The 27,866-nt window shown below is 41.3% G+C and overlaps 1 protein-coding gene and 1 long non-coding RNA gene across 3 annotated transcripts in view; both read right to left on the bottom strand.

Annotated features, from left to right (window-relative positions):
- Positions 1-22,065, bottom strand: part of LPGAT1 (lysophosphatidylglycerol acyltransferase 1) — a 58,481-nt gene extending 36,416 nt beyond the window's left edge. The window contains exons 1-2 of one of the 2 annotated variants that reach the window (XM_021547611.3): positions 21,910-22,065; positions 21,201-21,468 (exon numbers count right to left, since the gene is read on the bottom strand). In XM_021547611.3, the coding sequence (XP_021403286.3) occupies positions 21,201-21,438 (238 nt within the window). In that variant the 5' untranslated portion in view covers positions 21,439-21,468; positions 21,910-22,065. Of the gene's footprint in view, positions 1-20,118; positions 20,275-21,200; positions 21,469-21,909 lie in introns of those variants that run through there. The other variant, XM_085576027.1, reaches the window with a different exon arrangement.
- Positions 17,852-19,118, bottom strand: LOC146768042 (uncharacterized). Its single transcript, XR_014954017.1, has 3 exons — positions 19,009-19,118; positions 18,277-18,357; positions 17,852-17,987 (listed from the first exon to the last, which is right to left on the bottom strand). It is a non-coding gene; the product is annotated as an uncharacterized LOC146768042 (long non-coding RNA).
- Positions 22,066-27,866: the final 5,801 nt, after the last annotated feature.

The following is a 27,866-nucleotide window of genomic DNA, read 5'->3' on the forward strand; positions in this document are numbered from 1 at the left end:
CCTCCAGGTCATTTTTCAGCAGAGATGCTTTCCAGCAGGTCAGCTCCCAGACTGTGCTGCTGGTGCACAAAGTTATTCCTCCTCAGGTACAGGGCACTGCCTTTTTGCACCCATCCTTAGGTTATTTTTCCTTCTGATCACTTGCATCCATTTTACAAGACCTCATGCAAACTTGTTTTAAGAAGCTGCAGACTGGCAACTCTTAGAACTGAACAGAACCGCCTTTAGTCGATTGCTTGGAAACCTTCAGCTACAAATAAACAGCATTACTGAGGAGCAGCCTTTCTCAAAAGCCACCTTGCTACCTAGCAGAAAGAGTGTTATTGTTATGTATTCAGCAGTGACTAATGCCTGACAACCAGGTTTCTATGTTTTAAACATTTCCCCTCTTAGTCAAGCATTTGTGTCTGGCAAGTTGCAATCCTGCTTTACTATTATTCACAAATGACTCGTCAAAGCATGTTTCAACTGTGCATGTACAGTTGTTCAACTCATTTATCTCTCCTTAAGATGGGATTCTTTGATAGCTGGCATTATGAAATCCCAGAAGTGATGCCAAAGGTTAAATACTACTTAGATGTTTTTTGCCCTTCACAAAAAGGTTAAGGTATTTATCTCTGAGAACTGGTTGTCTACACTGAAAAACGGGAAAACAAAAAATGGACTAAGCTAATTATTGTACAGTTAGTCTTTTACACTTATTAAGCATGTATTTTAGGGTCAGAATATATTTAAAAACACCTACATAAAACCAGACATATACTACTTGAAAGAGAAATATGCTCTTCTTATCCCACCCATTCCTTCCAAAATTCCTACTGCGAAGGAAGAATTTGTTTCTTGTTTTTAATAACACACAAGAGGTACAGATGATAAAGAAATATGCAGCACAGAAAAGGAGGAAAAGAACATACATACAATATCATATCTCATTAAACATGGCTTCACCTCATATACTGTCCTCCTTCTATTAAAGAATGTACGCTTTCTAACAGAAGTATTGTTGATTTCAAGGCTACCACAATATCCATATCTTTAGGTTGTAAACATGCAATTTCAAACCAGATTTTGCTAACAAAAAGAGTATCCTTTACAGATAACTTGATTCAGAATTTTATGATGATAAACTGATTGCACTGACAATTTTCCTCTTTATTTCAACCAAGAAAAACAGTTGAAATAGAAAATTCAGAGCAGGAACAGCAGTTGGGGAAGGGAAGGCTGCAAATAAAGGCAGGTTATTCCTACAACATAAACCAAGGCTGGGTTTAAGATGTCCCAGTCACCATATTTGTTTTATTGCGACCAACCATTTTGCACACCTCTACACTTCATGTATTTATGTATGAAACAACATAAATTTCTTTTTGCTTTCAGTTCTTCTTAGCTTCTGTTCCCTCCTCCTGCAGTTTAAAGTCAGATCTGTTTTGTGAACAAGAACACTTTAGTAGTCACAGTATTTATTCCCTAAATCAACCCACCCTCTTACTTCAATTAACCAAGAGACACAAGTGTTAAAAACAAGAGATAATTACAAGAGAGATGCCCTGGCTCTAACCAACCTTTCTAACCTTTGCAACCAACCCAAGAACCATGTTTTCCCTAAAGCAAAGCAGTTCCTTTTGGAAATAGGCTCTAGCAATGACTGCTTTTGAAGACTGACTTAATTTTCCTGGAGTGCACGTTCAAGACCTCATGGGTACAGTTTACTGGAGTTCTATAATTCACTGGCACAAGAGATGATGTTTGTGGCTGAAGAGAGGGCTCCTTTTATCCATATGTGAATGAGAATCAATAATCAGCAAAACCTTAGCTCACCTTCAAGGAAGCAAACTTCTTCCACTGAATCAAGTACTGGCAATACCATTTCAAGAGTTTCAGTATTTTGCAGTTGTATTAAGCAAGCAGTTTATATGAGGAGAAAACTTTTAAAATTAAAAGATACTGTCAAAATACACAAGCTATGACCACAGCAGATATTTAAGGAAGAGTTACAATATATCTTAAGTATTACAAGAACATGTTTTGCAGTGAACATACCCTCCACATTTTCTGGAGGTCTCAGTTATTTCACGCTGCTCCCACAACACTGCTTGAAATGTAGAGGCATCCAAGTCCCACATCTCATAGTTGTGATCATCCAAATTGGAAGCCCAGCTCTGGATGGTGGTTCCTGCTCCCAAGGAGTAGTACAAGTCACAGTATTTGCAGCCACACAGGTAAACGGGAACTGTGAGATGTAAAGACTGATGTCAGCTCTCATGACTACAGTCATAATGAACTGTAGCAGCTGAGAAGGAACACCGCTGTCTGTTTTGCTGCTTCTATTCTTAGAAAATCAACTGCAAGACTGAAGAAGGAGATGGAGTGCTGAAATCCTTTTGAAGCACCTCGCGCTCATGAGTCAGAGCACTCGCAGAAGGAGCGAGCTGAACAGCACATTCCTCCCCAGTGACAGATAAAACACATTAACCACCCAGAAGAACATCAGTGCTTCCATGAACTAATATCCTAAAGCTTTAATACCTTACATACTGGAGATGGTATAACTGCCAGGAGAAAAAAATAGTTTGTTTGAAGTCTAGAAGCGAAACAGTAGGGTAGTCTAGCGAGTTTTTCTCACCATTAAAGAATACTTCAAAATAAAAAACCAGCACAAGTAAAGGTTACTAAGGGATACTGTAATCAAATGATCAGGCCTAAAAGTTGAAAATTATCCTGACAAATTCTAAAGTATGCACACAAAAAATTACCTAGTTAGAAAGACACTGTCACCAAGGTCCTAAAAAGGCAGGTGAACCTGAGCCAAGAGTAAATAAAGTTCAGATTAATGGCCACCACTTCAGTTTATGTGCAAAGCTGACATCCTGTACCATTTTGGTCATTCCCAGTTACAGCGTGGAAAGAAATAACGTCAACCTATGTTCAAAAACGTCTCTTTCCAACATAAGTTTACCTGAATATCTTTAAGATTATCATAAACCAAAAAAAAGAATCTAAGCTAAAGATGAACTTTTGCCTTTTCCTGGTCAAGAGCCTCTAAACACTGGGGATGACCAAAAAGTTGTAATGCAGTAAGTGAGAGAAGCAAAGAATCATATTTTCATAAAACAAATATCAAAGAGGTTCTGAATAGAAGGATCTCGGCTAAGTTGTTACATAGTGCAAAGACAAGATTTGCAGCTTATTTAGACTGCACAATGAAAAGAAACCTCATTTGACAATCATTGACCTATTGTATGAAAAAAATATCTGATGGAATTTTGGTCCAGAGATGTTTTATTCCTCCTTAAAGAGAGAGTATGGATTTGAAAATTTTAAGAGACAATCAAGACATACAATTTTTTTTTCCATTCTGCACTTTCTGATTCAAGTCCAAGGTCAGAGGCAATAATGGAAACACCACAAACTACCTCCCATCACAGAGGTCAGCACTTGCACCTGTTGTCAGGCAAGGCTGTGGGTCCTGTATGTTGGTCTCTTTATCCACAGGAGTAATTTTTGCAAGTGAAAAAGGATTCTCACCAATTATGCACATGACTTTAAATACTGAATCCACGTAATACTTTTTTGTTGTTTTAAAATGCAAGAGTCAAAATTTCAGAGTTTCACCCCTGACACCAATGTCTACTTTTAACAAGAGGCAAATTTGATGTTGGACTACCTTAAGTTGGTATGTTCAAAATCCTTTTCAGTGTACTGTATATTGAAACTACAGTAATTTAAGTATGGTTACAATGCAAAACATATCTCAAAATATATATCAAAGAAACCTGTATCTGTAAGACTACTTTATGAAAGACTGCTTTGAAAGCAGAGATTCTGGAATACAATACCACTAGAACATTCCCAGCAAGCTTTTTTGCAAAAGGTTAGGTACTACAGAGGAGCAAGAAAGGAGGAAAGAACGCTGGTTTTCTCTGGTAAAAAAACATACCAGTGCTGCTGGGTAAGGAAAATGTGCTACAAATTCAAAGTTTCCTACTACTGTTACCCTTATCATCCTTTCAAGCAAATGGCAGTTGGCTGAGGCACTGTATTTTTAAAAACTTGAACCCAGCAAGTTGCTACAGTACTTTACCCATCACTATTGTGCCACTAAGCAAGCAGGAACAGAGCTGAAAGGGTCTGACTCGGTAAACACTGACTGGAATAAAAGTGTTATGGTGCTTTTGTCTTTATTTTCCCTTAAAAACTACTGTTATCTTATAAAAAATACCCATCTGTTGCATGAGTGGGGAACTTGTTCCCTCCTGGATTCAAGTCAGAAAATACCATATGACTTCATGCTCAGTATATGAAGTGGGGGGAAGAGGGAAGAAGCAGGATGTTTGGAATGATGTTTGGTGCTTGTCTTCCCAAGCAAACACCTGTGTGGTGGAGTTCTGCTTTCCCAGGGATGGCTGAACAAACACCTGCCTGCCATGGGGAACTGGAGAAAGACTTCCTTGTTTTGCTTTGCTTGTGTGCCCAGCTTTTTCTTTCCCTATTAAACTGCCTTTGCTTCAACCCATGGGTTTTCTCACTTTTGCTTTCAATTCTCTGCAGATCCTGCTAGCAGGGGACTGACCCAGCAGCTGTGTGGGGTTTGGGGGGTGGCTAGGGTTAAACCACAACAAAGAGCCACTGAGATGATGAAGGGACCAGAGGATCTTTCATAGGAGGAGAGGCTGAGGGAGCTGGGACTGTTCAGCCTGAAGAACAAAATGCTTCAGAGGGAAAATTGTACTCATGTGTCAGTACCTGATAGAGGCCCAGAGAGAAGTGTAAAGATGACTTAGCCAGAATCTTCCCTGCAGTGTCCAGTGACAGGTTGAGACGTAATAGGGACAAATAAAAAAAAAATAAAGGATACCTCACTTCAACACAAGGCAAACCTCCCCCCCACCCCCAACAATCAAACCACCAAAACATTTCTGCTGCAGTATGCTTCCATTGTTGCACAATGAGGTTGCAAAATGTCCATCCTTGGAGCTGTGTAAACCCTCACAGGACACGAACCTGTGCAACTGACCTGGCTTTGAATGGGGGGGTTCAGCTATATGATCCTCAAAAGTCCTTTCCAACCTAAACAATTCTGACAGCCTGATACCAGGAGGAAAAACACAGTGTTAACAGAACTCTCTCTTAGTGGATATGTACAGCTACAACAAAACCTTCAACTTCATCCTGCAGCATGAGAAGGAACAGTCTTTACAATCACAAAGCACACATTGCAAATAAAAACTGGCAATGTTTTTCTGTCTTACTGCTGCAGAACTGCAGCAAAGACATAAATCTGAAAGATAGTTCGAAACTTAATATGAAAGAAGCAGAGTATGATTCATCTGGGATCATCAAACTCGGGACAAAAAGTGGGACCAACCCCAAGAGCTGGAGGCAACAATGCATTTTAGCCAGAATAATCCATTGTGTTCACTGCTAGGAAGTCGTGATCTCTTCATCTGAACATCTTCATTTAGGTATTTTTATCTTTAGCTATATTATGGAAAAGTGAACTCCTCCATTGAGATTGTTTTGTCTGCATGACAAATGTAACACATGAAAGCAGCGAGACTGAAACTGAGCTACTTTAAGTTACTTGAACACCAAGATATTCAAATTATTATGTAATACTCAAGATATAATTAGTGACACCTACTCAAACACAAAGCTTAGGAGTAATAACAAGTAAACAAAAACCCTCCACATGTAAAGTGGGAAGACCCCAGTTATTTCCCTTACTATCTTTAGCCAAAATATTTATCTAAAATAGTTACCTAAGTTGCTTTGAGAAGCAGAAGAGAGTCACTGCAACATCACAGGACAATCTGAGCTGGTGAAAAAAACAAAAACAAACTGGAAGGGGCAAGCCAGCACAATCAGGGCTATCAGATGAGGCATGATGGGGCAGAGCAAGCACCAGTTGAACCAGGATGAATCCTTACAGAACTGTGGTTTGCTACACTGGAAGACCTGCTGGGCAAGTCTGGTTGGCCCAACAAGAAAAGCATCACCAGTACGAGTCACCCAGGTTACCCTCAAAACTGCTGTGAATTTCTTTTTGAAACAAACGTGTTAGGCATGTTGTGGTCTCTAAAGCACAGCAAGTGTAGAGTTTTGTTCTTTTAAAGAACATGTTTAGAACATGCTAAAAACCTGCATCCTCCCCACTCTTTTTTGTAAGCTGATGTACAAGAGGAAGTTAAATATCCTTGGTACAAAATTTTTGTAGCTATGCGTCACAGAGACTATAGATTCACTATTTAGGCAGGGACAGGGTAACAGCTGCTTAATTTTTAGTGAGCTTTGGATTTGTTTGGGAAAAGCAAATCAAAGAAAAAATTTTCTCTCAAAGAGAGCAGTCTGAAAGCACACCCTCTGCCACAGCTAAAACACTGCAACCTAGCAATAACCTGAGCTGTCTTTGTAGAAGCAGCTACTAGACAGCAGAAATTACCCAGAGGCAGTACCAAAAACTACAATACCATTACTACAGTTTCCTTTTGAGTCACTAGCAATGGTATGCATTACTAATTTGACCCTGCTGCTTGTCTTTGCAGATGTGAAACTCCCTGTGACACCAAAAAGACTCATTCATAAGGTACTGCACTTGCCTACACTGTAAGGTGGCTCAGAAAGTAGAGCTCACACATCACCTGCTTTGCAACCTCAGCTGTTCACTCTGAGGATCCTGATGTAAACTGGGCAGCCTAGAACAAGCTGGCCAAAACTAATAATCAGCAAGTCACTGTACAAGAACACAGCACTCCCACAGCTCCCATTCAACTGGTCAGCTGCTTCTGCAGAGGTGCATGCTGTTTGGGTTCAAATTTTCTTCTCTATATGACAGAAACAGGGTCTGCACTGTGTAGTCCAGAATAATATAAATAATGGGGAAGCTGGACGAAAGACTTGCTGAAAAAAAAATGCATTTGCAAGGCAAAAGCAAGGCTTTAAATAAATAATTGGAAAAATCTGTAATGCTGTTCCAAGAAGAAAATAAAACATGAGTAGAGTCTGATGGTTATAAAGAAATAAAGATAAGAATAATCTATTATTACAGTTAGGTAAATAGGTAGATGCAATCTACACTAGATTTTTCTGCTTTTGAAGTGGACAGAATCAAGTCCTGGTTCCTTCTGGGAGCAATAACTAAGACTTGAAAGAATATATTACAGAAACTTTAAGTATATTCACTGATAACTGCTGAAGTTCTCAAAATCAAATCATGATAAAGATTGGAAAAAATTTTCATTGTTACTTAAGAAGGAGCAAATTCTACCACTACGAAATTCTGCAAAAATTGCTGGTTTACTCTTTAGGGAAAAAAAATAAAAAATAAAAAAAAAACACACAACCAAAAAAAGAGTTGAGGTATTTTAAAAGTCACCATACAGAAGATTCTGCTCTCAGTTACTCTAGATCCTCCAGTAAGCCCAGTTAAAAGTAGGGCTCTAAAGAACAAGGAACTAATAGCAGAGAGCAATGAACCTGCCCAGAAAGAGATGGCCAGTTCCTCTCCTTTTAAGATTAGCAGATTGCAAGCTCCCAATATAATAAGAAGGAAAGCAGGGCATCTTGAAGCTTTTCAGATGTTTTTCCCACAAAACACAGCTGCAGCAATGACATGACATATGCAGCAATTTTCCAATATCCCAAGGCCATGCTATATCAAGTCTTTCTGGGGACAGCAGAAGAACTCAGCCAAATCTGTAGAGGGTGGCCAGCAATAAAAAGACACTAATTTTAAGTCTCATTCACATTTCTCACTGAAAGTTTTAAGTTACTGTACTAATTGAGACCACAAACTTTTCAGAGCACTACACGAGAGGCTCTTTGAGGTAAAAGGCATGCAGAATGCAGGAAACTGTCACTGGGTTGCAAGAAGAGAGAAAGCAATTTCTCACAGGAAACTGATAAAACCCAGCTGTTCTAGTGCATTTACATAATAGTTAGGTAATTCATCAAGGGTTTTCTGGTACCCATGAAAATCTCTGAAGTGCCCTGAGGTTTATGAAATACAGGAACCAGAAAACTGCAATCAGACTGGATGTAAGCAAACATTGCTTTTTCTTTACACAAGATGTGCAACTTGCCTGAAACTCCAAGTGAGAGTTTGCATTCATCTCTCCCTACATGGAAACACAAATTAATAGCACGGTGAAAAGGCCTGATCAGCCCCAAGCATTCAACTGCTTAGCTCTGAACTGCACCACTGGGACCAGGTGCAGGCAAGGGTTACAGCAAGAGGGTACACAGCAAGAAAAGCTGCCAGAGTGACAACAGTTAAGGACTAAGACTGTGCTTTTCAAAATATAAGTTACATTTTAAAAAATCTAATTACACTACTAAGCAAGGAATCCATTTTCTCATTGTTCAAATCAACTGGGCTCAGAAAAACATGGTATTTAATATATCCTTTAAATAAGTCATATTGATTAAATACAAACAAAAACAGATCTTAATCTACTTCTCCTCCTCAGGGAAGAAAACTGCATGGCTTTAATCACTAACTGAAGATTCATGTTAAGAAAACAATACTATTAGTGGAAGTCAAGATTCTAAGTCTGGTGAGACCACCCCTGTATCCCAGCTCTGGTCACTACCTTCTGTTTACCTAAAACAAGCTGACACCTTGCAGCTACCTTTTCTTATTCTTCAGTTCTTGCCTAAGTTACCACCACAAGACATGATAATGTCTTGTCATAAAGCTGATGTTTTTCAGCCCAGCTCGTTGTCCAGTACAAATCATCACCACACAAAAGTAGTGCCAGGAAAACCCTTTACTTTTAGATTACCTTGGTTAAATAGCCTAAAGGGAAAGGCCCTTCTGTGCATTTATTTGTTGTCTCCTTACAGTGACCTCAGAACTGAGGAGCTTGTCTCCACTTGAAGGACATTGACCATTTAAATACTTTCAACTTAGTCAAGTCTGGACAGAAAAAAAAAAGGCTACTGAGCACCTGAATGATCACAAGAGCACTGAGAATGCAGATGTAGCATAATCTGAAAATCAATATCCTCAAGCCATAAAACTGGCTGCTAATCAACTGGCTGCTAATCAACTGCAGCATTACTCTCTTCTCCACCCACACACCTCTGTGCCATCCTCCAGCTCCAGCAGGACAGCGTGGCCTTATCCCACAGAACACACCCAGGCACTGGACATGCTCAACCTGCAGCAGGGAGGGGAACACTTCCAAATGAAAGGTCTGCAAAGAATCAAAAAATAACTGGACACACATGCAAGAAAAAAGGATAAACATTTCAAGAGAGGCCTTTCACCATTATGTCTCAAGGACTTTAAAAAACTTCTCATCCATGCTGAAAGTAACAGTCTTTACAACAAGGAAGTTGTAACATGAACGAGAACTATGAAAACACTGTCCCTTGGTCTTGATACCAGGTTATTTTTTTCCAAATAATGGATTTTATAAAGGCTGGGGGAAATGATGTTCAGTTACCACAAATTTAATCATAATCCAATGCGAAGATAATTATGCAAATAAATATAATAGAAAATTCCTATATTTAGTTTTATGATTCTCTTTATGTAAATTCCATTATTAAAACAAGAGGCCACAATAAGTTTAAAAAGCATGCTGGAATGTGTATGATACCAATTCTAGCTGGGAACTTAAGTATTACTTTTGTTGGTATGACACAACAAATAATTCAAGAGAACAAAACCTCTTATTAAATTTGCCCCAGGTTATCCTATACCAGTTCAGCAACTTTTAAGAATTAAGTGTGTGGCCAGGTTTCAGGTTGACAGTAAGCAGAAGTCCATCATTACATCAGAAGTAATACCTTTAATGGCATAGTCAGGCTATCACAAATTAAGCAATTAGCAGGAAAAAAACAGCCTCTCTCATTATATTATTCTAGCTCCTCAAAGAGCAGCAGAAAGTTTACTGCTCCTAATTTTACAAGAAGTTTAGCTCTCTGGCACCTGCTACTATTATAAAACAAACAATCCTCTTACACCTGCTGACAACTGCAAGAAGTACCTTGGACTTGTGGCCAACAGACACTACTTGGGACTTCAGCAGTACTTTTTACTAACATAAAATGATCAGTCTCTGGAAACAAATTTATTCAAACATTCTGAGTGGATGATTCCAATACCTATCCTTCATCCTCGATGCACAGAGCAGTACTGAATGCACCTTTCAATTAAATACTCGGGCTCAAATTGTGAAATATGCTGCTGCAATAACAGTAATTGAGGCTTCTCTTTTTCTCTCTCTTTTCACTCCTCACATTAAAGAAGAATTCTACATCTCAAATAAAAAAAAAAGTTGCAATAGATTTAGAACAAATGGTGAAAATGACAGCAGTAAAATGCTGGGAGACAAAAAAAAGAAAGAGAACAGACTTCAGAGTACTTCAGTTAAAAACTGTTTTAGTGCAGAGCAGTTTCATAAAGGTGTTGAACAACAGAGACTGGAAATAAGCTTCTCCATTTCAAATATAGAATGGTGCTACTTATGAAAGTAGATAGATGACTCTCAAACTTCTGCTTTACAATTAAATGATTTATGTGACTATTCTTAAGTCTGTGGGGAGCAATGGGCACTGTAAGCACTTTAAATGCAACTTATGATCTGTGGCTACTAGTGCCTTGGCTTTTTCTACTCCTGAAACTCTTGCCATAAGTTTTAAAAATTACTTTTTCTTCAAAAAAAAAAAAAAAAGAAAACTAGGAAAAAAAATTAGTCTAGCATTCTCACAGAGTAAGAGCTTTGGTCAGTATGATTCAAACACTGAATTCTACCTACCCAACCAAATCCTCCATACTTCACTCAAACCCAGTTAGTGACCAGACAGCTGGATTTGCCACACAGTTCTTGCAAAGAATCAGGAAAGGGTGGTAATGGGACTGGAAAAGAAGGGAGGAGGCCACCTGCTAGTGTTCCTTCCCACAGCAGCCACCCAAAATAACCCTTTTCCCACCTACACTGACACCCCTCGTTGTTACATGAACTCAGCCCTCCATTTTATCTTTTAAAGTTCAGTAGGATGTTTAATCAGAGAAGGTGAGCAATAAAGAAAAAAGAAAAAGGTATGTTTCAGTATTTTCTCCCTTTGAAAGAGAGGAGGAACAGAAGTGCTCCTCCAGCCTGCAGAAATCACATCAAACTTGAGAAGCCCAAGATAGGCATCAAACGATCTCGAGTGTTTGTATTAGGTTTGATAATACAAACTGAAGAGTTCCAAACACAAAAATATTCATCTGTTCATTTTCATGTCATCCACTCCATGCAGGAGGTTTCACAGGCATTTATATTAACCACGCCTGCATCTGGAAACATTTTTACAAATGTAAACTGAACCTCACAGGTCCTTCATTCTCTATAAATGTATACACAGGCTATGGTCCTATTTGTTTCCAAGTAATGTTGTTGACAGGAGCAACAACAACTGAATTTCATGCCAGAGACAACCACAGGAAATAAAATGAGTAAGAAAGAAGAATGCACTTGGAAAGCAAACTGGCAGCTATCGGAGTTGGAGATTTGCCAGGCCATCTATATATATTTATGCATATCAAAATAGGACAGGCTCAGGTACAAAACTCAAGAGGCCACACTTTTAATGTGATGTCTTCAAGAGTGATGTAACAGTGGTATAGAACCCTTTCTTGACAGACACTCATACTGCTTACAACCCACACCATTGCTCTCTCGCTGGTTTTCCCAAATATACCCAAATATGTCTTGACTTCATATTTCTACATGTCCCAGGGTCAGATTCACAACTGATTTTTAATTTGACTCTGACCTGCCTACAGTAACCTGAGCATTACTGCTCTTTCTTAAGAGCTTGATGTGGTTTTAAGAGGAAAATTAACACTATCCTAGCCAAAATCAGGATGGAGTTTCAGTCAGTTTGATGTCCTCCCAGTCCTCTTTTTAGGAGGCTACATGAACTTCCGTTTAATACAGAGTAGAAGGTATTAAAAGCTCAATATATTAAGTTCTTTAACCAGTTAGCCTTTCTCCTAATATCAAGAGTAAAGAGTTTTATGCCTTTTGCATCTAAAAGACTGTGATAAGCAAGGTGTACTAAACCCCACAGGAACGGATGCTGCTTCCAGCACCATCTGCCACTGCCAGGTTCATGTGTTGCTCCAGAAGCAGAAGTAACAAATGCTGATTTCCCACAAACCCGCTCTCTAACCTCCTTCTCCCCAACAGGATGGACAAGATATGCTGGCACTGTAGCAAACCCTGAATCACTGATGCACTGTTTGAACAAGCAGCAGATGTCAAACAAGACACACAATGGCTGAGTCTGCCTGCAGCACCCTCCACTGAGGCACAAACTTGGGTCTCTCTCCTCCACTCAGCTGTCAATTTTCACAAAACTCATGAGAACACAATTATGCCTGAAATCAGAACCATCTGGTCAACTGCAGACAGATTTGCAAGGAAGCAAATCAGAAGTGTGGGAGAGGTGAGAGAAAGAATAGCTGTTAAACAAGTAGCTTCATCTCATCAGGAAACTATACTTAAACATAGTTACATTTATCTACACAGGTAATAAATGCTCAGGTAATAAAATTACATGAAAATGGTGTTCCATAGCCCACTTTAAACACCACACTCAAACATAACTGATGCTTAAATTAACCGTAAGTATGTGTTCTTAATATTGATGGGGTTTTTTCTCCCCCAGTTCTGGCAAGCAAACACAGACACTATGAACTTTTACAGAAACGCCACATGCTTCTAACTACGGGATGCTAGAAAACCAAATAAATTTTAAGAGAAGTCAGACAAAGTCCTCCCTTTTGCCACCAAAAATGCCCCAAATCCACAAGCACTCATGCCACTGTCCTAAAGAGTCAACTTTCCTGAACCCATGTCCTCCCAAAGAGCAGCAGCTCTGCCCTGTGCTCTTAGAACACCATTTTTATTTTTAGTTCCACATAAGTGAGAAGCAGTAATAAAACTATTAATCTTTCCTCTCCTTTACTTAAATTACAAAGCTGAGGTGAGTCTCTAAGCTATGAACTATTAAACTCCTTAAAAAGGGACAATTCCTTACCCTTTAGAACTGTAACATTTAAACAAGAAGTTTTACAGTTATATTGAATGAATCAAAAGAAGTAACATCATTGGCATTATCTGGTAAAGCATTTGTGAAAAGGTATAATTAGAAGTGTTTAAGAAAAAAATTAAACAGAACCTCCAGGTACTGCTGTCTTATTAACTCTCATAGACTTGCAATGTTCTACCTTTTAATGGAGACACTAAAAATGCCCTTCTCCTTTACACAGAATCTTTTCTATTCTGCCCAGGAAATAGAATCACTGAGTTGTCCAATTTGGTTCTACTTTGAGTTCAGCTGTGAGTGAAATGGTTCTGGTTTTATTTCAGGCTGCACTAACAAGGCTGATGACCCTCTTACAGAGGTCTTAATTCTTCAATAGCTTTAAAACTGAGACAAAACTACTGAACTGTGAAGGTGAACCACTGATATTTTTTTTAGTATTATTCTCCATTCTGTTCTTTACATATTTTATAACAGAAGGTATAGTTTTTCACTGTGACAAAACTTCCCCTAAGTTCTCCACCATTATATTCATCTATTTCCTAAACTGATACTTTACTTAAATGTTTATTACTTTATATTATTCAGCACCGAACAACTTCTGTATTGCATTGGCTATTCATGAAGCTTAAGTACTTGTGAAGTTGCCTACAATTGTCTCTGTATCTGACAAATTCAATTACTACACATACGAAGCTTTAGAGAAACCCCACTGCTAAGCCTGCACCAGAACTACTGGTCTCTTTATTTCTTTATGAATTAGTTTTCAGTTTATCCTAGTCATTTGTTCTCACCCTAAGCTTAGTTTTCTTCTCTAAAAGAATTTGGCAGAAGGCACTTCTCCAGTTTAAGCAACATCAATGAAGAAATCTACTCCAGTGACATTCACATACTAAAGCCCTATCCTGCACAGGACTGCTCTCTTCAATGGAGGCCACAAGCAGTAGTTAAAAAAATACACTAAAGCTGGTGGTGCCACCCAAAGATACATTTCCTTCCTCTTTCCCTTTGCTGCTTGTACCTACCTTCTCTCACCACACCCACAAAAGGAACTGTGTCTTCTATGTCACCCAGCAACAAAAGGGGTGGATGGGTAGTTTTAGCATGGGCCAGAGCTGGCTGTGATCCAGATCCCCACACATCACATCATTAAATATTTGGCCAGTAAAACTGAAGGATGAGTCTAAAAGGCTGGGACTGGCTTTCTTCTGAGGCACTCCCTGCTCGAAATGCTTTGTAGGGGGAGAGGAAAAACACTAAACACAGATTCCCTCACTTGGTGTCATGGAACATTTTTGGGAATGCAAACATATTAGCCTTATTGTTTTTACTATTCTTATTACTTTATTCCAGTAAGTGCACACACAAGAGGTTGGACTAATATCTGAGACATGCTGGCTGTAAGAACAGGGCAATTCCATGCCTACCCAGTCACATTTGACCTGTCAGCCTCAGCATCAGAGCTCACATCCCACTCCAACAAACACCAGCAGATTACATATCTTGGAGCTGTACTTTGGCTCAGTTCACCCTGGAGAGTTACACCACTAAGATTATATTCCATAAAGGATTTACTAACTACACTGTCTAATTAGGGTTGCACAACTCTTCCATTTTTCAGCACCTTAAAACCCTGCCAAACTAACCTTTGGCTAGACTTTTCTGTCCCTCTCACACACATGACAGAATAAGGGAAAGTGATGTATTCTGTTAATCTGTTTGAGCCTCATTCTAAAAAAGTCATTTCCCAGAACAAAACTTCAGAGAAAATAAGTAGTCTTCTCCACATTAAACATTCAATTTTTTTTTTCTCCAGCTTTCTTAAAAATCTTTAAAACTTCCATGCTTTAGAATAGTTACATTAAATGAGAGTAATAAATGCATCTTTGACATAAAGGCATCATCTCTGACATGTCTCAATATACATGATAACACTGTTGAAGTGCAAAAAAAAAATTTCACTGCAAAGAATTTTTGGATGAAGTATTTAACTCTCTAAGATTATGCCTGTCCAAATCAGAGCTGGACAAAAGCTTTCCTTTAATTATTTCACATGGTTCCTAAAAGCCTACCATCAAGGAAAATAACAGAAGTTAAAGGGAACAGAGACACATCTCTCAAGTATTCTTAGTCATACCCCTTCAGTAATGGAGAAGTAAGAAGACTAATGTGAAATAGATATGCTAAAAACCAAGGCCCAGATGAACTAGGGGGGATAAAAATACATGCTAAAAATAGCAAACTCAACCATAAGGAGGAATGGAACTCAGAATTCCTAAAACTTTGTTTTCCTTTGGCTGTGAATCAAAGGAGCTAATTTAGAAGCATTCCACAGCCATTGCTGGACTTAAAATTATAGAATCACACCCTTCTGTATATGTACTCATCAATAATTTCATCTTTATTATGCTTTGGTAGGCTTGCAATAGTTCTTGTATTATCCAGAGCAGGTGAAACAGGAACAGAGATTAACTTGCTCTAAAAAAAGAGAAAAAAAAAAGAAAAAACCCCAAACAAACAAAAATTGAATAAAGTACTTAAATAGCAACAAACAACAAAAACAACAGTGTGTGCTTTTACTCTTAAGCTTTGTGCCAGGAGGCAGCAGCTTTCTGAAAAAAATACAACTCAGAGAGTATTTCATTATCTAATCTTTTGGAATGACCCTTTACAGTGAAATGATACAATAGAAAAATGAATAATAAGCTTTACTGCTTCTGACACATTAAATTACATTTGCTGGCATTAGATGAATCACAGAGAAGTATGGTCACTGTAACCCACGTCCCCAAAAGGAGATATGGGGATTTCCTGATGTGATTTGTCATGCCATCAGAAAAGGACAAGGGTCTTTGTACAGCACTCTGTACAGACACATCACATGCACAAAGAAGCTGACACCAAGTTCACTGCACACCTTCCCTCCTCTTACGCAAAGCTGCCTTTGATGGGCCTTTGCTCTGAGAAACAGCTCCAATGTCCCCAGCTCATCCAACCCTGACCTCTTCTTATCGAGACAGCTCAAAAGGTAAACACAAACTTCCTCTTACAAGCAGCAAACTGAATGTAAACATTCCTGCTTAATCTCAGCATAACCTATGCATCAGGGAAAGCTTCATTTAAGTCAGAGATTGCCTAAAAACTCAATGCATGCCCTCAGCATAAACCAGAAGTTTATGTGCAGTATACTGCTACCCAAATCTACTGAGTCAAATCAGGTGCTTTTGCACATTCTGAGAAAACGTTAACAAGAACCATTTTCCTTCTCCATTTCACACACTGCCTGACCTCCAAACCAGAAGCTGTTTCCCCGTGCCTCTCCCTGCCCAGTCCTCAGAGTAGTGACCAGACCTAAAAGCAAAATACTGCCAGGGAAAAATGATGCTGTAGGAACTGAGGAGAGCAGAACTGAGGGCAGGATTAGAGGCATAGATAGGTCTCCTGAAATAACACTGCCTGCCTTGTATGGGACAAAGAATTTACTTTATCTCATCTGCTGTCCTTCAGCTTCTGCTGCACTTCCTGCCTGAGGAGAGGGGCCAACCTGTCACAAGAAGGAGCACAGACAGCACATGTCTGCACCAAGGAAGTGTTGTCACAGCAACTCCAACCTGTATCTTTTACAGCTCTGGAAGACAAAAATATTTGCATTCTTAGAAGACAAGAGCAATTAAGGCTGTTGACTGACAAAACGGAAACAAGATTTTGCATTAGAAGGAAAAAAAAGGTATGACTGCTGAAAAAAATATGGAGTGGTCACATTCTAATCGTATGTATAAATCAGCCAATAAAAGCTAAATCACTTGGGAGGAGAGAAGATGGAGATAATTAAAAATCAAAATCTTCATCTCAGCTTTTCTTTACCTGGCTGAATAGAGAAGGAAAGAAATTCTCCTCAGTTAACAAAACCTGACAATTCTTATAGACACTCTTTAAAATTAGTCACCATACTGGCTGACACAGAACAGTAATACCATAGGATTGGTCCACTTTTAATTAACCACTGCATCATTATACCAGCAAGCATAGTCACAGCAGGAAGAATTTGTGTGTGCTAACAGGTGTATTACTCTCTTCCACCTGCCCACAGCCCACTGACCTATCCAATACTACTCTGCATGTAGTACTCACTGAGAGGCTGAAACGCAAGGTTTTGTCAAGGCATCCTCTTTGCTCTGGAGTATGAAATACTCCAGGCACAGGTCTGAGGAAACCCCCTCCCCAGGTGCACAGAAGCCTGCAGAGCCCACAGCTCCTCTGCCCTGGTGCTGACCCAAGGGCTGATGACTGCTGCAGCCAGAGGACACTCACCCATCCGCAGGCTGGGCACCAGCACCGCTCCCTGCGGTGGGATGAGCACGTGGAGCACACTGGAGCAGAACATCAGCATCCCCAGTGGCAGGGCTGCTCTGCCAGCTGACTGCTCTGCTGCCCTAGAGACTCCTCACTGCAATACTGCAACAACACCATCACAGGCTCCCACCAACTCCTGCATTCAGACTGCAGGAGAGGCAACAAAACAGTTTGTCTATGCGTAATTAATTAAGCAAGCTTCTCTCCAGCAGTCCTATTTTTGGTGATTTGATTAGGTACATGGATATTACACTTAGTCTGCAATACTTGACCAAAGAGGATGTAATCTCTAAGATGACTGCTTTAAAACTGGTTTTGTAAGTGAGCAAAAGATCATCAGAAATTCACCACCACAGATATGCTCCATCTCCCTCCCATCTACTACACTATTTAGTGCTATCTGGCATATTACTATATTAAATTATAATACAGGGGAAAAAGGTACTTGCCAACAAAGGATCAAGCACTCTTGAGTTTGCTTTTTTTAGAATGCATCTTCCAACAAATGCAGGAAAATATTTAGAAGTATTATTCAAAGGTGCCTTTCAAATCACACCAGTATCCAGATTCCAAGTGCCCTGGATGAACAGCTCCTACAAGAGCAATGCATTTATTAAAAAATGCCTTTAAAAAAGGAGATTTAAAAGAGTTATAAGAAGGCCTTTCTGAAATAATATAAAAATAAAATAACATTGCTAGACTGTCTGTACATTCTTCATAGAGATACTCAGTTTTCATTTTTGTAAGAAACCCTATGGAGCTCAAGAGCACAGAGATATTTATCATATTCTGCCCTTCAAAAATCAAAGTAAACCAATTACACACAAGTTCTCTCTCATACTTGCATCTCAAGAAGAAAAAGATTAGGGAGAGGACAGTGACCTTTACAATTTCTCTTCCCAGTCCCTTCTTTAATTTGCTTGTCCAGTCATATGCCATTTCTTTACATAGTATCAAGTGCATCTGCAAACAGAAACACCTACATTTATCAAAAAGCACAGATTAGAGCTACTGATATAGACATAGATCAAGTAATTTCTATAATAAATCCTCTATGATCCTAACAAAACCCTCCAGGGTTTGACAGGGGTGAGGAAGAGAAGGGCAGACATCATTCAGGAGTTCTTCCTCAGCTCTTACAGCTACATTCAATAAAATATACCAACAATTATGCAACAGCACCAAAGCCCAGAAGGAAAAGCTAGCACTCACCATGTTCTCTTCAATTGGTGTTGAGCTTTCTTCTACACACTACACACAAATTATAGGAGCAATAAAAGTCCGCCCTGAATCTATTTTTCAGGCTGAGTTTAAATCCTTAATTACAAATTATTTATGTCACTTCTTACCCAAGAAATGATCCAAGCTTGGAAAGGGAAAAAAATAAATAAGCTAAAAAACTAAAACATACTTGCAACACAACTGAAGCAGACCACTCCCTCCAAGTAAAAGACAAGTACTTATTTATCTGGTTATCCTTTTAAAGATGAACAAACCAACAAAAAATCCTTCACCAACTACTCAGCTATTCAGAAAAAAAAAAACTTTCATCTTTTCAATGCATACTACTATTTTGTATTTACTTTTGCAAAGACAGAACATACTGAAGCCTACCTTTGACTTAGTTTTTGGGAATTTAAAACAGAATTCCAGAGTAATGCCTCTTTCAGATACACCACTGTAAGTCTTGGACATCAACCCTAATAAAACAGTATATCAATTCTGAATTAGTTATACTGTATAAAAAGCAGGGGACCTAGTGGCATCTTTTTATAAATCTATTAATCTGAAAAAAGACACACAGATTACCCTGTCTGCATATGTTGAAGCCAGAATGATACACTTTCCAGGCTTGTACTGCAAGTGGTAGTGAGCACTGATTAGGTTAAAGAAAGGAAAAAGAAATAAGCTGATCTTTCTCATTGATAAAATTTCAGTATAAAACACTAAGACCTTCATGTCAAATAAAATGCATTTAAACTAAACTTTCATACATGCATTTGCTCAAAATCCTCCCTAAAAGCCATGTTTCATAGTGAAAAGCAAAAAGAAGGGCCTCCTTACCCGTACACCATACAACACTTATGCATAGCAGTTTGTAAATACTTCAAACAAAAATACTAAGGCATTTCAAGACTGTAAAACAAATTGTTTCAAATTGTCAAGAAAGATCAGCAACACCAACAAACAGATGCTTCAGGAAGATTCTAGGATATGCAGATCATGCTAAGACCACCTTCCAAGCAACGGGCAAAAGAAACCACACAGTTCTGCAGGCAGCAGTAAAACTACCCTGAGGAAATGGCTTTCAAAAATTGTCATGGACAATGAATTTTAACCAGCACATTCAGTACACACAGTGAATCCTCGGGGTCATGAACTGTATGACTTTAACATCAGCATTATGACCATAAACTTTCCCATTTCCAATTAACAATACACAAGACACCTTGAAAGACATCCTTCCTTTTGGAAGGCCTTCGTGCTTTACAACGTAAGGCAGACTTTTACAAGTGTACCTGCCACTGCAAACACTATGTGGACTTCTTTTAATGAGCAAACATATAAAAAGGTCTTTAAACAGCATCTCTGGATAAGCTTGAGCTGTACCAGGCAAGGCAGTTTTGAAGCAGTGCAATGCTGTGACAGTTGTAGCCCGACAGATCAGACTCTAGCTTGCTGCTGCTGCTGCCACCACCTCCTTAAAAAGAACGGGAAGCTCACCTAGAGTATCCACAGAAACTCTGTGCATCTCGGAAAGGCACGCGACGGTACCAAAAGCCACAGTGGCACAGAGGCGTCAGCGCTCGTTGCCTAACAAGACTCCGTCTGGGTCAACACTGACTTTCTGACTAATCAGGAGTCTGACCAGACTCCAGAGCTGTCTGCTGCCATTCCTTGTTTTTCTCGTTTACACAAGACCTGCAGATGCAGCCTGGGCAGAAGAGAAGGAAAGAATTTTAGGAGTGCTGCTCATACTTTGCACTCAATAGATTAACTTCTTCCCTTTCCAAAGCTCATATAAAGAACTGATAGCTGTTTTTTGCACGAAGTGCAGTAGCCAGGATGAAAATCAGTGTATTCAAGGACAAGACCAGAGCCTTCCTCATTATTTCAATTCTGTCCATCACCTTGATGAGTCTATGAATACTAAACGAGCAAAAACAAGTTCAGTAATAACCACAAAGCAAACATGCAGAGGGAAAAACCCTACAGATACCGTAATTAGCTCTGCTAACAGTAAATGAAGAGTCATACAGTTGAGAAATATTCTGTATCACTACTTGAATGAAAGAGGTTCTCTCGGCTTCCCTCCCTTCTGTGACGGCAGAAAAGACAGTAGCTGTTGAAAGGAATAGAAGACCTACTCTTCTGACAAGAGCTTTGTGTCAAACTTCTTAGCCTTGTCTCCTGGTATTTCTAAGGGGAGATGATTTAGAGATGCACACAATATAAGAAAAGTTTAGTTCTACTAGCTACATATACAGTACGAATCAACTCTCTTTTGAGGAGATGTATCTTTTTAATGAAACACTAAAATAACGTGATCAAGATACTAAGAAGTCATATTTCCCATTTTGCTAGCACAAAATACTGACTCCAAACCACTTAAAACATATAAAGTTTCTAGCTACGACTTAAAAGATTTTTCAGTACATAGCATCTCAACTGAGAAATACATCTGTGTAAGACAACTGAAAGAACATCCTGCACATCTACTACAGTCAGATATTCCTCTATATGTCCCCTTATGAAAACAGTTTTTTAACATATTAGTTTGTTTCAAATTAGTAAGACATTCTTACCTGTGTATCCTGCCCACCAGCCCCAGGAAGCCACCATAGCTAAAAGCCATTTAAATAACACTCCTTCGATATACCAGAAGCTTTTGCTGTCCAATATTCGGAGAGGCTGCAGCACAATTAAATACAAGACGTAGGACGGAATAGCAACCAGGTTATTGGCGACCATAAAGGCGAACCTGAGGAGTGCTTTCAGGCAGGTGTAGCCCACCCTCTGGGCCTGCTCCAGAGTCACGGCCATGCTCTTCACAGCGGAGGGCGCGGGACCGTCCTGCGGGCAGAGAACAAGGCGGCACAGGTAGAGAGTGGGGACGGCAAAAGCAAGGTGGCACAGGTAGAGAGTGGGGACGGCAAAAACAAGGTGGCACAGGTAGAGAGTGGGGACGGCCAAAACAAGGCGGCACAGGCGGCGGTCCCCGAGGGGGCGAGGCGCGGTGTCCCGGTCCCGGCTCGCTCCCTCGCCGGCCGTGGTCACCGGGCGGGCAGCGACCCCCGCCCCGGGGGCGCGAAGGCTCCGGCGCGCCCCCGCGGCCGCCTCCGGGCAGCGGGGACCCCAGCCCGCACTGCCGGCGGGGCGCACACGCCGCTCCCGGCCGCCTCCATCTCCCCCTCCCCGAAGAGGCGGCTGCCGGCGGCCTCTCCCCGCCCCGGCGCGGCTGACAGGAGCCCGGGCCCGCGGGGCGGGGAGCGGCGGCCCGGCCGCGGGACTCACCTCCGGCGGGGCGGCGGAGCGGCGGCGGAAGCGGCGGGGCTGGGGCAGCTGGGCCCGGCGGCGGCGGTCTCGGCTGGCGGCGGCGGCTGGCGGCGGCTCATGGACGCGGAGGCGGCGAGCCCGGCCGCGGCAGCGCTGCTCGCCCTGCGGCTCCCTGCGGAGGGAGAGAGGGGGGCGGGCGGCGTGAGCGCGGGGGAGGCGGGAGCGCCGGGCCGGGCGGGCAGGCGCAGACCGCGGGTTCACCTCGGTTCTCCCGCGCCCGCGGCCGGGCCTGGCACGCTTCGCTTTCTCTTTCCCTCCCCTCGCTTACCCTTCCCCTCCCTGCCGGCCCGGCGCTCCGCGGGCGGGACCGCGCCGAGCCCCGGCCCCGCAAGGGCAGGCGGTGCCGCGGGCGGGGGGAGGACGCTGCACCTGCCGGGGGCGGGGGTTCGTACCTCGGCGCCGCCGCCGCCTGCGAGCCCCCGACGCGGGTTCATGCTGGGCGCCGGGGCCGCGCTCCCCGCGCCCGCCGCGCCCGCCCGGGAGCGGGGCTGGCGCTGCAGCGAGCGCCGCCCCCGCCGGCAGCGCGCAGCCCCCGCGCCGACCTGTTCTCACCCGCACACACGGACACACGGACACGCAGAGACACCGGCACGGGTGCCGGAGCGCGGCCCGGGCCGGCCCGGCACAGACAGGGGCTGCCCCAGCGCCTCTGCGCCCGTCCCGGAGCCGGACGGGACGAGCCGCGGAACGGCCTCAAGTTGGGTCAGGGGGGGTTTAAGATGGATAGCAGGAAAAGGTTCTTCACCCAGAGGGTTGTTGAGCGCTGGAACAGGCTCCCCAGGGAAGTGGTCACAGCACCAAGCCTGGCAGAGCTCAAGAAGAGTTCGGATAACACTCCCAGGCACATGGTGTGACTGCTGGGGGTGTCCTGTGCAGGGCCGGGAGTTGGACTGGATAACCAATTCTGTGCATCCCGGGAGTTGGATTGGATATAACCAGTTCTGTGCATCCCGTATAACTCTGGTTCTGTGACCAGGGAGCAGCACGACTCAGCCCCACGACTCCCCCTCGCCCTTGTTTTTTGGTTAAAGTTGGGCAGTCAGGGAAGGGAGAAGAGGATGCTGCCACATGTTCCCCCAGCACCACCAGAAAGACCCTTTGGGCCCAGACAGCAGCAGTGCATTTTGTCTTCTCCTTGTAGTCCTAAGTCCCTTGTGCGTGCTTTTTATAGATCAGCTTCTCCAGTCTTCTTCCTTCTCTCTCATCCCTCCCTAGCAGCCACAAACATTTGCCTTCAAACCAATTCTGTGATGGTCTCCAACCTACAGAGACCTTCTGACACCAGCACAGAAGCAACTGAGGGCAGAGACTTGACAGCCCCATGCAGAGAACCTGCACCTTTACAAAACCACTCCAGGGTGAGGATTTTTTGCCTTCTGTGTAACTGCATCATCCCCTGTCATGATACAGGACTGTTCCCTCTTGTGTGTTCACTGTGCCTGTCAGACACAGGTTTGCTCCTGTCCCCTCTGTAACCCCTGAAGAGGCCGTGGAAGAGTGCTGCCAGACTTCCATCAACTCTCTCTGGCCTGACCAGGCTGTTCCCTCTGCTTACTTGAACTGTTAAAACACTTACACTGAGCAGAATGGCTTTGCAGTGATTTTAACTCTCCTTGTGTTCTTAAGGAAGAGCAGCAGCTGAAACTACCTTAACAAGGAGATGCGCTAGAAGGTCTTTTGTGCTGAAAAAAGAAAAGTTCAAATTGTAAAATGTGGACTGAAAAACGTATCGGTTTCACATACTAACCATGCCATGTGTAAAGCTAGCCTACCGTTTCCTAGACAATGAGGCTTCAGAGATGACTGTACCATCAGCAAAACTAAATCCCAACCTCTATTCCAGGAAGCAAACGAAGTTGTTATTGCAGATAAATTTAATTTGAGAACTTAAAAATGCAAACAACTAAATAATACCATCATTTTCTATTTGAGAAAAACAAAACCACACTAAACTTCTGACCTTTTTGACAAAAAGGACACATCTTGCATAAGTGTTTCCCAGTCTGGGCATTTTTTTGCCCGTGTTATTTTTATTCCTAGGTTAAACCTGACAGTTGTGCTCAGTAATCATTATGCACTCAGCTTAAGCTGTTCTGAAGCGCTACCAGCGCTCACTAGATCTTGAGTTTTATGTTGTTTTGGGGTTTTTTTCCATATATCTCATACAAACAACTCTGGGTATACACTTGAAGTTATTCTCAGCAACATTTTGCTCCAAAATTCTCAAGTAGAAAAAAGACAGTTTTTAGGTCGTAATTAAGGATACATTTTAATTTTTTACATCCAACAGCAAAATGAAGCTTAGTTTATGTATCATTCCAAGATGAAAAATATTTACTATAATGAATTTTTAGAAAAATTTAAGTATCTTAAGTTTATTCACACTGCACGGTTTGGAACAGTATTCTGAAAAGTGGTGCATCCAATGAGGGACTGCAGAAATGATGTTAGACAAGTAATGAATTAGGCAATTTATTCTGCAGAAAGGAATTGCACATGGGGAAGCAGCTGTACAAAGCATTCATTCTTTGTCAGTGACTACCCTAGAGCTTAGGAAGCTGTGGTTTAGCATTCTGCTGAATGATTTCGTAGCAAAGACCCATCCCTATTCCTCATTTCCTGGCCTTCCCATGGACAACTCAGGTCCTAGGAAGTGTGCACAATGAAATAACCCCACTGCTCTTGAGAAGCCAGCTGTGCCACCCAGTCTGAGCCTCTGAAGAATCCTTTCTAGTGACATGTGTGCCATTACTGCAAATAAAAAGAAGGAGACAACTAAAAGCAGCAATTTTTATTAGATCACTAACTCTGATGCCCAGAAGTATCACAAGTGATTTTTTTGTTTCGATTCTAAGAAAAATAAATTCCAATTTCTGGAAGCCATTCCTCAATCTCTGAGCTTCATGAGCTTTCATCATATATAATTTGTCTTTTTTTTTTACTATAAATGCAAAAAAAGGGCAAAGTATTAATATAAGCAACTCTCACTTTATGGTCTTTTTAATAATTTCTCTAAAGTTTATGTGTTTTGTGACTGAGTACCTCCCCTATACCTCCCCTTCCTCTTTTCAGCTTCACAGAAATACTGACAGGGATGTCACTATTGATCATCATAAAAATACATTTTAATGTTTTTATTAACTGGTGGCTGTGGATATGAACATTGGTAAAATTAGATCATTAACCAATGTCAATGATTGATGGAGAAAATAAATAAACATTGGAGTTGTCTCCCACTTACCTTCATAAAAACCTACAGACCAAAAACACAGAAAAAGGTTGGGTTTATTCCTGCCAGTAAGAAGGGAACACAGAAGTGTGAATGTGACAATAAACAAACATCTGACATATTTGGCTGCTTTAACAAGTCATCCTGACAAGTACACAGGTTAGTGCATAGGCTGGATCTGAACACTGGATCTGGCTGTACAATTCCAGTCAGGTGTCAGTCATAAACTCCTTGAAAGCCTTTTGAAGAAGGTAACGTTCCTCATGTCTGGGTGCACTTCCAGAAGTGATCAAGCCACTGTCATTGTCATACTCTGCCCTTCAGTGGCACATCTTTGCATTCCAGCTTGGCTGTAGCATTAGAGCTGCCTGTGAGCGGAGCTGCGAGGAGGAAATGGCAGCACAGTCATCCAAGCAGTCCATGAGTCAGAGCCATAATGGAATCCAGGCTTGGAGCTGCAAACGCCAGCTAGGTGAAGGATTGGTTTCTGGAGTTAGGAAACAGCAAGTTTTGGAATGCTTTTGAACCTCAGTCTGGGTGAAAGATTGGCAAATCAAAAGCTGCTCATTTGTCATGACCAGATTCAGTCAGCTCTCCCTGCTTGCTTTTGTTTCAGCAAACTGAAGCTGCAGATGCCATATGGTTGGAGAAAAAAGGGTTAGGAGGATGCACTTGTGTTCTGATGACAGTAAAAACAAAATGGCCTTTTACCAATCATAATCTCTGTCATACAGACAGCAAGGATAAGAAAATAAAATTTCCCAGAGGAATCTGTGAAATTCTACAGAGCAGAAAACAACTGCTGCTTCCAGCCTCTCAGGAAAAAACAACTGGCTACTTGGGGAATTATATAAAATTTTATTAAAAAAAAAAAAGAGCATGAAAACATGGAAGAAGACTAAACTGCCATGAGGAACTACAGAGATGGGAATGTGCAGAGCACAGGCTGCTGGAAGATGCATAGATTCTTAAATTTAAAGGACAGTATCTGTTACTTCATCTCCACCAGCTGCACCTCAGGAGGAGCCGTGCTTGTCAAAGTCCCTTGAACTTCAGTGGCAAGCTGATACCATGTTCTTTCTTGTAGTCATCCAACAGCAGACATGCTTTTTAAAAGATCTATTTTCAGTAATCTTTCAGACACACAAGTTCCATTTGAAGGCTTGCCTTCATTTGTCATACACAAAACATAAAACCCTTGCCTTTGTCATTTCTCCAGGAAGTAAATGTTATCAGCCTATTTGACCTTTTGGTCAAAGATGCTTTTGTTTGCACTTTAATTCTTTTAAGGACACTTCAGGGTAACATGAAGCAGCAGTTAAAAAGGAAGAAAATTGTGACATTGACTTTAACACTTGTCACATTCCTGAATTTATGTAAAAAGACTGTAACTGAGCTGATGCTGAATCTCAGCCCCCTGACAAGTTTCCTTCCCTTGCTTGCACCTCCAGATACCTTCACCAAGAAGAGCCAGCTGCAGCCTTGCCAGTTCCCTTGGCTCTAGCATACAGAGTTGTCATTTTTACTCCTTTTCTCTAATATTTAAACCCTTGGATGAAAGGTTAAGTTTTTTCACATTAAAAAAATAATAGGAGGAAACATCACAAGCATGACCAAAACTTTCAGGCCCGTGATAAAATGCACACTTTTTTCTCCCTTTTACGAGCTTCAGTTGACAGTAGACAGTCTCACTGAACAAGACTGCAGGATGCCAAATTAAGGTCTTGAGTTGTTTTAGGGCCATTTTTTTATCACTAGTGTAAGACAGACTAAACAAAATATATTTTTTCCTGAGTGAATAAAAAGTAGCATTGAAGTAGCAGCATTTGACCTGACATGGGTTTTGGTTGTTATTTGTTTGGCTGTTTGTTTTTTTTTTTAACCAGGAATCATTAAATATGATGCAAGTTGGATTGTTACACAGCTCTTTAAGTTAATATTTCATTCCAAAAATTTTGTAAGCCTAAATGAGACCAAGTAAACGTTTTATAACCAGGCATTATTGCATTTGTAATTTTGCCCAAGGGAATTTTATACAGTTAGACACAGACAGAAGAAGAAACTCTGGCTCCAGTGAGGCAACTCCAGTGCAATGCTTGAAGTCCTGTCCAACATAAAGTTAAAAATAAAGCTTGACACACAGCTTCTGGGGTGTTTTCAGAGCAAACCAAGGCATAGCCAAGGAAACCATGCAACATGCAAGACACAGCTACACAAAATCAGGATATAAAAATACCAGTATACAAACATACTGGGGAAGAGAGAAGACTGCTTAGGTCTAATGCTGGGGCTGGCTGAGGTCCCATCACTCCATCTACTAAGTCCTGCATCAAATTGGGTCTTTATGTAGTGAGATTGTCAAGAGTGTGTACTGCATCCTCCCTGCTCTGCATTTCAGATGGAGCTCATCTGGTGGATTGCTGCTGCCCAATTTAATTGGCCAGCCTAGCTAGGCTTTCTCTATGGGAAGGTATTTTTGTCCCGTTTAGTACCTAATTTTTACTTATCATGTGCTTTCCAATTGTTTGCTGAGTCCAAGGCAGTGTCAAAATAGATTCACTGGGTACAGACATATAAAAAGTTCGTAAACTTTTTCAGGTGGAGATTATGTTCTAATATTTAGATGTACTCTCTTATTTAGGATTTGTCAAGGGTTTGTCTTTAACAATTTTTGAATGCATTTATT

Source organism: Lonchura striata, chromosome 3, assembly GCF_050655825.1.
Source record: "Lonchura striata isolate lonStrDom1 chromosome 3, ASM5065582v1, whole genome shotgun sequence".
NCBI lineage: Eukaryota > Metazoa > Chordata > Aves > Passeriformes > Estrildidae > Lonchura > Lonchura striata.